Source organism: Chaetura pelagica, unplaced genomic scaffold (assembly GCF_000747805.2).
Source record: "Chaetura pelagica isolate M959 unplaced genomic scaffold, ChaPel_1.0 scaffold625, whole genome shotgun sequence".
Classification (NCBI taxonomy): domain Eukaryota; kingdom Metazoa; phylum Chordata; class Aves; order Apodiformes; family Apodidae; genus Chaetura; species Chaetura pelagica.
The window spans coordinates 986,647-997,270 of NW_009953499.1; the positions used below are offsets into that span (position 1 = coordinate 986,647).

Below are 10,624 nucleotides of genomic sequence, written 5' to 3' on the forward strand. Positions count from 1 at the left end.
ATGGGAACGCTCAGCTTGGCTCTCGGGATCCTCACGCTCTGCTCTGCCGCTGCCCGGGGTAGGTTCTCAACCCGCAGCATCGTCTTCTGCTTCCAGGCGGGTTGTTGAGTATCTCTCCTAAAATCCCAGGGCTTTCTGCCTTCCCAAGGGCTGCGACTTCCCGGGAAAACCGCTGGGAGGGGGGAGCTGGGACCTGGGCGCTGCTGAGATGCTCCAAGATGTTGGGGGGTCGGGACCCGGTTCGGGGCGTTACTGGGTGCGGCGGGGGCTGATTTCCTACCTACGCTGGGTTTGGCTCCGGGGACTGGTTTGTAATGGAAGGACTGGGGTGTGACTTCTGGGCTCTGTCCTTCACAAACAGAAAAGACTCCGGGGGGAACTTTCAGGGCGGGTTGTCACTTTATCCACCTCATTTTCAGGGCACGGAGGGTGTTGGTGTCACCGTTACCATCTTGTGCTCTTTATTTCCCTCGTGCTATTTCGGTGCTTTTCTGTTCAAAACCCTTTGGTTTCTGGCATCAGGGGATTTCAGGACAAATGGGATTTGTACTTTTTTACAAAAAATTCCAGTGTCTGGAATGAGAACCAGCCCAGGAAGGTGTGTGTGTGTCCCCCCCTCCCCAGGTGCGTTTCGGGGGCTCAAAGCCAAATCCAACAACTGCAAAACGGCTCCTGGTTTATAAATCGGTCCCGTTGTTTCCCGAGGTCAGGGAGTTCGGGGCAACATTGTTCTGTCTGAAGAATTCCAGGCTTTGGTGAATTCCCAGGAACAGCCTGAGGCTCCAATCTGCTGCGGGAGGGACCTGACGTGAGGGCAGGATATGGGATAATCCCTGGAAGAGTTGGGAGTTGATAGGGACGTCGTTTGGGTAGTTCTGCTGGTCCTGGGAGTTGGTGCTTGTGTATTTTGGGACATCCCTTCTCTGGGAAGACCCTGTCAGATGGGAAAAGCCACGGAGAAGACAAACCCCAGGATGGGGCAGGAGAGAAGCCCAAAAAAAAAGCCCAAATCCTTATCCCTGAGTCAAGCAGAAAAGCCAGAGATGATGCACGAGTGGTTTGTGTCTTTCTCAAGTTGGCTGAACTATCCCCATCAGGTTCCCTCTCTGCACATTCTTGCTCCAATTGGCCGAAGGGGAACAAACAAAAGCTGGTGACTGGTTCCCACAGCACATCCAGGAGGTTGCTTGGAGGTCACATTTAGGGACTGAGTAATTTTCTCCAGCCAGGGAAGGGCGATGCTGAGCCCCAGGCAGCTGGGGTGGTTGGAGGGCCTGGGTTTCATGGGCTGGGGTTGTGTTAGTTTTTTGAGGCTGAGTCTTCAGGATCAGCTGCTTTCCTGGTAAGAAAATGCAGCTCTTGTGCTTGGGTTTATTAGTTTTTATGGCTGGAAAAACAAACCCCCAAGAATGAAAAGGGGGGGGGGGGGGAAATAACTTAAAAGGGGGTGGTGTGGTGGAGGGGGAAGAAAACCAACCAACCAAACCTAGAGAAACTGAAAAACCACAGAATTAATGAGTCTGGGCTGTGCTGGGATCTTGTTAACCTGCTCAGAGCCGGGCAGTGTCCCAAGCCTGGGAAGGGCCACAGCCTGAAAGGCTCCAGCAGCACCCCCAGGTCCCCCCTTCCCACCTCCCTCCTGCACAGCCCCCCCAGCCCCGGCTCCTGGAAATGCCCAACTGGGGCCATGAGGCCGCAGGGCAGGGTGAGGCTGCCCCCTCACAGCAGGAGGAGACAAGCTGGGAGGGTGGGAACTGCCCCTAGGGAGTCACCGCGGGCTTCCCTGGGGATTTCAGCCCCTTCCCAGGGGAAAGGGACAGTCCTGCTCCATCCAGCCCCAAGTTCAGTGCAGCAAAGGTTCCTTAGGGTGCTGGAGCTCAGGGAAGGTCCCTCGTCCCCAGGGTGTCCTGCTACACCAAGACTTGTTCCCCCAAGGACAATTCCCTGAGCTCCAGCACCGTACGGAGCCTTTATTTGCTGCCCCAGAGCTCAGGTTTCATGGCAAACTGGAGCCATCCAGGGGCTCTGCCAGCAGACAGGAGCCTGGAAAAGCTCCACGTCGTGTTTCCGTGCAGCCAACGGGGCAGAGGGGAAACTGAGGCAGGGGGTTGCTGAGGGACTTGGCTCAAGTCACAGGGGAAACCTGTTTGTGTCAGGATTTGGACCAGTGCATCTCACATCCCGGATACTGGTGTGAGCCCTGAGTCCCATTCCCTGGCTGGGAGTGTGGCTGGAGCACCCATGGGTGGCAGTGACCCTTATCAGCTCTGCACATCCCCAGCAAGTGGGTGCTGGGGCAGAGCTGGGGCACTAAACCATCCTGCAAGAAGCTAAAACTCACCCTGAGGGAGCAAACCCTGCACCAGCATCAAACTGGAGTCTGGGCCAGGAGTGTTGCCAGGACTGGGCTGAGCAGCAGGACAGAGCAGCCACAGGCAGGGACATGAGAGCAGAAAGCCATGGAGCTGCTGGCACGGGGCAGGTGCTGCCTGGCACTGCTGTCCCCAGCCCTGGCCCTTGTCCTGCTCTGCTCCCAAAGCCTTGGGGCTCCTCAGGGACCTGCTGGTTGGGCACGTGGCCCAGGGGTTGGCAGCTCTGGGAATCTAATCCCAAACAGCTCGAGGTGGCAGGGCCACCCCTGTCCCCCAGGGCTGCCAGGATGATGCCTCCTCCCCTGCTGTCCCACAGGGCTGAGCTGCTGCCAACTGCCCCCGGGGTGGCTCCAGCTGCACGTTCCCAAGCCAAGGCACGTGTCCCAGGGCTGGGCTGCAGCCACCACCTTGGCAAGGCAGAGGGATTTCACACGGGCACAGCAGGGGCAGGAGGGAGAAGCAGGATCCAGCACTGGCAGTGCTGCTGCTTTCTGAGAGCCCTTTACCTCCCCCCTGCCCAGCCCCAGCCACCCTCAGCTCCAGAATTGCTGCTCACACATTGCTCCTTGGGGCAGGAAGCACCAGGGATCAACCTGTGGCTCTTTTTTGGGGTGAAGCTAAATTTAAAATCTTCCCCATCCTCACCTGCTGCAGGTGGTGTTTGGAGAGAGCTCTGGGAGCAGATGCCACCCCAAAGCTGGTGCTGAGCTGGGAGTTTTGTCCCCCTGCACAGAACAAGCAGGGAGGGTGGGTGGCAGAGGCCTGGTGGGGCCATGGTGACCTGGGCCATGTCCCCAGGTACCTGCTGGCCTTTGGGACAGCCAGAGTGGGTCCAGCTCAGCCTGGGACACCAGCTTGTACAGATATGCACATGCACAACGTGTGGCACAGACACACACACCTGTGCACACTCCCACTCCCAGCCCAGCAGGCACGAGCACACGGTGCCATCCCTGTGGTCCTGCCCAGGGACCTGATGACACCCCTGCCCAGGGACCTGATGACACCCCTGCCCAGGGACCTGATGACACCCCTCCTCAGTTTCCTCTTTCTGCTTTGTGTTGCATTTCCTGTGGCTGCAGAGAAACGTTGCTCTGCCTGTGGCTGCTGGGAAGAGCCCTGGGCAGGGACAAGGGGGAGATCCCAGCACCTGCTGCTCCAGCTCAGCATCCCCTGGGCTGCCCAGGCTGCAGGGTCTGCCTCAGGGAATGCTCAAACTCTGCCCCAGGAGGGAGGAAGAGCTGAGGGTGACACCATCAAGCCATGTCCCCAGCTGCTCACCCCACTGTGGCCCCAGGGAGCTGCTGCTGCCTCTGCCAAGGAGCCTCCTGGTCACTGCTGCTGCCCTGGGGCCCCTGCAGGCATCTGGGGGGGCCTTTGATGCCCCTTGAAGACCTGCTGGTCTCTGACCTTCACGACTGGTGCCGGTGTGTGTCTCCCAAAGTCCCCACTTCCACCCACAGAGCCCAACCTTTGCCCAGGGCATTGGTACAATCCCTCACCCACACGTTCCCAGCCTTGTGTCCTTTCCCTCTCCTCCTTCCCCTGGCTTTGAACCCAAGCCAGGACCAGCTGCTGAGTTTAGCACCTTCACAAGAGGGCACCGACCACCCTGGGGTGGTGGGGGAAGAGGCAGCAGTTCCCTAGCTGCTGGCAGGGCTGGGGGTCCCACTCTGCACCCCTGGGGATTCACCCATTTCCCCTCCCTGCTCCCCCCAAATCTCTGCAGGGAAGGACAAGGGGAGACGTGTCCCCCTGCCAGCAGTGGGGGCTTCACTCCAGCCCACGTGTGGCCTTGCTGGGATGGAGGGGATCCTTTAAGGAGCTGGCAAGTGGGAAATGATGCTCAGCACCAGCAGGATGAAGCCCAGCTGGTACCGAGCTGGGGAGGTGCTTATAAAAGGGGCCAGGAGGCAGCACCTGGGGTTTGGGGATGGGAAATGGGGTGAAGCAGAGTCCTGGTGGGGTGAGAATCTGCAGCTGAGCACTGAAACCTCAGCACACGTGTGGGTTTGGGGTCCTGCAGCTTGTGACCACTCTCTGCCCTGCTGTTTCAGGGGGTAACATCTGCAGCACCCGTGGGGTGAGCTCCTGCAAGCAGTGCCTGGCTGTCAGCCCCCTCTGTGCCTGGTGCTCCTCAGAGGTAAGAGCTGGGGGGTCCAAGCAGGGTTGAAACACCTCCCCAGGCAAGACAGGGGACACGTAGGAAGGGACAAGCCTTTGGGCTGTGGGCTGGTCACTGTGTTAGAGCCACAGATTTGGTCTCCATCTCTTCCCACTGTGTCTAAACACATTTCTTGGTGGCATCTGTTTCTGATCACAGCTCCAGGTGCCTGTTCCTCCTGCTCTGCCCCAGAAATCTGCCCCTTGTCTGGGTGTGCTGGGGTGAGGCACGTGGAGCTGAGTGGGAAATGCTGCTGGGAATTCACTTGGTCTCTCAAAAAAAATGTACATTTGAAAACTGGTTTGATTCTTGGAAACTCTTTGTAAAGCTCTGGCTAAAGGAGCTTCATTGCTGGAGGGGCTGGGAAGGGAAGGGAGCCTGGGGGAGGAAGGAAAAACTGCTGATTAGGCATTAGGATTTGGGTTTGAAAGGCCTTTTTTTTTTGTTCATTGGAAAGAGAAGGTCCCTGGGTTTGGTTCCTGAGCAAAAGAGGGGGTGAGAGCTGAGCTGGGGCTCCCAAACCCCCTGTTTGGGTGGGTGAGAGCCCAGAAGATCTGATCTCCCTCCAAAAATGCTGCCCGGGGGGTTAGTCCAGCAGGGTGGGAAGAGAAGGGAATTTCCCAACAAGATGGGAGAGGAGCCCTGGGGCAGAGAGGAGGGAACCTCCTTTGGGCTTTCCTTGCCCTTCCTTCTCCATCCTGAGATCCCAGCTCCTCCAGCTGCTGCTTGTGCTGCCCACTGGGATAAAACCCCGGGAAAAAACACCCCAATCCAAGCTGGAAAACGCTGGTTCCTGTGCTTGTGGGGGCTGATGCTTTGGGGTCAGTGTGTTCCTGGAGGATCTGGGGAGCGGATAAAGCAGCTCCTGCAGGGAATGGCTGGACCCTGGGGCAGATCAGGGGCTCCCCTCTCCGAGTGGGAAGGGTTGGCTGAGCTCCCTCCCTCCCAGCCGCCTTCCTGGGCTGTGATAGGGTTGGGATTTCTTCTTTCCTCCTCCCCCCGACCTCAGCCAAGGTTTCCAAACAAGGGAATGTTCAGGGCAGCCGTGCCCAGCGGCGAGGGACCCGTCCCAGTCCCACCGAGCAGAGCCGGGCTGGGCCAGCTCTGCTCCAACATCTGGACCCCATTGCCTTCATTTACCTAATGAGGGTTTTTTTTCCTGTGGGTTTGTTTCATTTCCCTGGGGTGGGGGAGGTCCCTGATGCCGCCCCCCCCTTTTTTTTCCTTTAAAAGGGCCGGTTCCCTTCCTTGAGCTCCTGCCTCTCCCTTCCCAAGGAGCCAGGGTTATCAAGGGAGGGTTTCCTGGGGGTTTCACTGAGCCCTGACATGGAGGAGGATTGAGTTTTATTTCGGTTTTGAGTTTGTTTAGGTTTAGTTTTGAGTTTAATTTAGTTCTTGAGGGAAACATGACCAGTCTTACCAACAACCAGACATGTTCATCCACTCATTTCACCCTTTTGGAAGAGTCAGCCAAGCCTGAACTCTTAGGTCATGGCTCTAAAATCACTTTGGAGCAGCCTGGGCTGGTGGGAGGTGTCCCTGCCCATGCAGGGGGGTTGGATCTAGAAGATCTTGAAGGTCCCTTCCAACCCAACCCACTCTATGTTTATTGTGGCAGATCCTCCAGGGTCTCACCCACCCAAAATGTCCTCTGCTTTGCTTCCCTTGGAGGAAAAGTGAAGACAAGGCAGAGCTAGAGGTTGATTTAGAGAAGCTGCTGGCAAGTTCTAGGTTAATCTGTGGAGGCATCTGTGCTTTGGGTCATCCCAGGAGCTCTGCTGGAGGGAAGCTGGTGGTGTGTGTGGTTGTTTGTGAGACAGACCAGAGATGCCCTGGGGATGTGGGACTTCCCACAGTCTCCTCCTGGCCAGCAGTGAGGGAGCTGGGGGCTGCAGCTGCCTCTGCCACCACCCGGCCTGACCCTGTCCTTGCTTCCAGGGTTTGGAGGCAGAGGGTGAACTCCTCAGGTTTCCCATCCCAGAGGGAGCTTGAGAAGATGCTGAGCCAAACCCACCTTCCCTGCAGAGGGACAGAGGTGGCCGAGGGGAGGTGGGGTTGGGGAGTGGCTGGCAGAGGAGGTGGGACCATGTGTAGCCCCCTCCTCCCAGCACCTCCAGGCTGAGGAGCTGATGGCATCAGGGCTGGGCTGTGGGTGAGGGGCTTCCAGGGGGTGTGCCCATGGGTGAGGTCCCTGTGTTTGTCACCAGCAAAGCCTGGGCTGCCCCAGGGTCACTCTGGGACACTACCTGGGGTTTGTCCACCTCCCTGAGCCTGCAAGTCCCCAGGGACTGACTGGGGGTTGTTGGGCCTCGTGGCCAAATGCCCCATCAGTGCCCCACAGGAACAATTTTCCTTGGCCTTTTGCAGTGGTTTTGTTGCTTGGGAGGGTCCTGAGCATCCTGAGTCAGTCGTGGTGTTCAGGGCTCCAGGGAAAGGGGAACAATGTGGTCCTGGGGTTCAATAGCTTCTCCACGGGGATCTGGCTGGAGGTGTGAACCTGGTAGCCCTGTGAGGTGCTCCGTGGTCTTTGAGGTGCTGGGAGCTCCTCAGGGCCTCCAGGTACCACCCAAGAGCCCAGCCCCACAGTGAAAACCCTGCCAGCCCAGCCTGCTTTGCCCCCACCTACCTTTCCAGTCATTGATTTATCACTTCTGTGTGATTCTGTGATTGCCCCACCTGGGATGGGCAGGAACATGGTGATGGGTGAGCCCTGGGGTGACCCAGGCACAGCTGGGGTGAGGGAGTGAGGGCAAGGAGCTAATTTAGGAGATGACTTGTCTTCTCCACCCCCTGCAGGCTGCCTGGGCAGGGCTGGGGTGGGAGGCCATGGGGGAGGAACACGCCTGCTGATGTATTTTCTGGCCACCATGTCCAGAGGGCTTCAGGCCAACCAGGGCCTCCTGACACTGTCTGTGTCTTATTGCTTGTGTAATACACACCAACTCCTTCCTGGCTTTGGCCAGACTGAGCCCAGGGGAGATGATTTCCTGGGTGGGGAACATCTCCAGTGCTGGGAGGCTGTGGTGTTGGGCTCCAGCTTCCCAGGAGCAGGGAAGAAGCTGAACCAGCTCCACCAGGATTTGTGTCACCCCTTCCCCTTTACTGCAGGGAAAGTCTGTGCTGGTCTTTTGCTGCTGACTTTGAAGGCAGAAAGATTTGGGCTGTGGGAGGGGGATGGAGAAACCCTTTGGAGGGGAGGGTGGTTGCTGCCTGGCTGAGAATGTGCAGCAGGAGATCTTGGCAGTGTTGGACTGGGAAAGAAATTCTTTCCATATTTATCTTCGTGAGAAAGTGAAGCCCTGGGAGCCCTCCTGGACGTGTGTGATAAGGGCAAGGAGCTTTCTAGGAAGGGAGGGATGGGGCTGGAGCCCCACCATGACTCCACACTCGGTGCTTCCTGCCCCTGATGGGTCCTTGGCAGCTTCTGCAGCCCCCGTTGCCTTTTGGCTCCTTCACTCCTTTTTTGGTTCTCCTTTCCCTGCCCAGCTCCCTCTGGCAGGAAGCTGGAGGGCTGGAGATAAGGCTGACCCCTTCTCCAGCAGGAACCAAGCACCACCCCACACCAGGGGCTCACCCAGGGCTGTTCCCTGTTGGCAGGGAGACTTCTGAGGGCACGTGCCAAGAACGTGGGGGAGGAGGGGGGAAGGCAGCTCAACTTTGGCCAGAGTTCAGAAGATGATTTGAAAAGTCTCAAACTCTGCCCCTCTCCCCCAGCTGCCATGGTCACATCCTGCCTTGTCCTCAGCAAGTCATCCCCCAGAGCCAGGCTCTCCTTTGGGCTCTGCCAAACCCAAACCTGAGGCTCCAGCTGCCTGGGGGTCAGGAGGGGTTTGGCAGGGCCAGGGGCTCTGTGGGGAGAGGAGCCCTCTCTCCTCCTGGCAGTTGCAGAAACACAGGCTGGTTTGGGTTGGAAGGGACCTTCAAGATCATGTAGATCCAACTCCCTGCATGGGCAGGGACACCTCCCACCAGCCCAGGCTGCTCCAAGCCCCATCCAACCTGCCCTTCAACACTGCCAGGGATGGGGCAGCCACAGCTTCCCTGGGCAACCTGGGCCAGGCTCTCACCACCCTCACACCAAAGAATTCCCTCCTCATGTCTCACCTCAATCTCTTCCACTTCTCATCCATCCCCCCCTTGTCCTCTCCCTCCCTGCCCTTGTCCCAAGCCTCTCCCCAGCTTTCCTGGAGCCCCTTCAGGCACTGGCACACCAGGGGCTCACCCAGGGCTGTTCCCTGTTGGCAGGGAGACTTCTGAGGGCACGTGCCAAGAACGTGGGGGAGGAGGGGGGAAGGCAGCTCAACTTTGGCCAGAGTTCAGAAGATGATTTGGAAAGTCTCAAACTCTGCCCCTCTCCCCCAGCTGCCATGGTCACATCCTGCCTTGTCCTCAGCAAGTCATCCCCCAGAGCCAGGCTCTCCTTTGGGCTCTGCCAAACCCAAACCTGAGGCTCCAGCTGCCTGGGGGTCAGGAGGGGTTTGGCAGGGCCAGGGGCTCTGTGGGGAGAGGAGCCCTCTCTCCTCCTGGCAGTTAAAGAATCCCAGGCTGGTTTGGGTTGGAAGGGCCCTTCAAGATCATCCAGTCCCACCCCTGCATGGGCAGGGACACCTCCCACCAGCCCAGGCTGCTCCAAGCCCCATCCAACCTGCCCTTCAACACTGCCAGGGATGGGGCAGCCACAGCTTCCCTGGGCAACCTGGGCCAGGCTCTCACCACCCTCACACCAAAGAATTCCCTCCTCATGTCTCACCTCAATCTCCCTCTGCCAGTTTTCATCCATCCCCCTCATCCCATCCCTCCCTGCCCTTGTCCCAAGCCCCTCCCCAGCTTTCCTGGAGCCCCTTCAGGCACTGGAAGCTGCTCTAAGGTCTCCCTGGAGCCTTCTCTTCTCCAGGCTGAACCCCCCAACTCTCCCAGCCTGGCTCCAGAGCAGAGCTACTCCAGCCCTGGGATCCCATTCCCAGGGGAACTGGCTCCTGACTTTATCCCTGTCTGGTAGGACTGGGCAGAGTCCTCCCCTCGCTGTGACCTTCATGCCAACCTCCTGCAGAAGGGCTGTGGGCAGGATGAGATTGAGTTCCCCATCAGCACCGTGACCATCCAGCAGGACCAGCCCCTCAGCAACAAGGGCTCAGGAGGCTCCAGCACCACCCAGATGAGGCCCCAGAGGATAGAGCTGAACCTGAGGCCAGGTAAGAGCCCCCAGGCTGCTGTGGGGAGAGGAAACACAGTGGGATTGACTTAAAGGGCTCAAGCCATGAGTGGGACATCACTTTTCCTGGCTGGCCAAGGCTGTCTCATGTCCTTTTCCAGGCCTGAGGTGCACCAAACCATCCAGGAACATCCTGGTAGGGGATTTCTTCAGTGCAGTCTCTTGGCTCAATCCTGTGGTCCCCCAAAGGGCAGGATGGAATGTGATTTCAGTCACTCACGGGCTTATTTCAAGCTGTTGAGAGCTCAGCCTGTGCTCTGAGTGCTCTGGTGGCAGCTGGGTCATGTCTGAGGAGCCGTGGAGGAGCTGGCAGGGTTGGGCTGCCAACAGGTCCTTGTAATTTTCCAGGCACATTCCAGCTGGACAGGTTAGAGCCACCTCACTGTTGTGGTCATTGGCCAGCATTGAGGAGCTTCAAGCAATGCCAGGCAAAGCTAACAGACCTCACTGGCCAAGGTCACCAAACCAGTGTGGGGGAGGTGGAGGGACTGGTGCTCTCACCAAGCTCTGCCCCATGCATGGCCCACCCTGGCCACCCCAGCAGGGATGGTGACTCCAAGCTCAGCAGGAACAATTTTGGTTCCTGGTGCCCATGGAAGCCCTGGGGCCAGGTGTGGGGAGGTGACAGCACCTGGGGTGCTGTGCAGATCCCTGGGCCTGGCCAAGGGGAGTCCTAACCCATCTGCATGATGGCAGCCTGAAGTGTCCCCACACAATGGGGACATGGAGCTGCTAAGTGGCCCTTGCTCAGTTGAGGTGTTTTTGGCCTGAGGCAGGTGGGTGTGGAGGCTGCTCTGGAGAGGAACAGGGTGCAGTGCCATGTGTCCTTGGAGGCAGCAGAAGAAAACCCCAGTTTGATCCCATCTCTGCCAGCCA

The 10,624-nt window shown here is 58.3% G+C and overlaps 1 protein-coding gene across 1 annotated transcript in view; it reads left to right on the forward strand.

Moving 5' to 3' along the window:
* Positions 1-10,624, forward strand: part of ITGB3 (integrin, beta 3 (platelet glycoprotein IIIa, antigen CD61)) — a 23,595-nt gene continuing 12,971 nt past the window's right edge. Inside the window, exons 1-3 of the mRNA XM_009999340.1 lie at positions 1-58; positions 4,430-4,515; positions 9,536-9,728. Of these exons, the coding sequence (XP_009997642.1) occupies positions 1-58; positions 4,430-4,515; positions 9,536-9,728 (337 nt within the window). The remainder of the gene's footprint in view (positions 59-4,429; positions 4,516-9,535; positions 9,729-10,624) is intronic.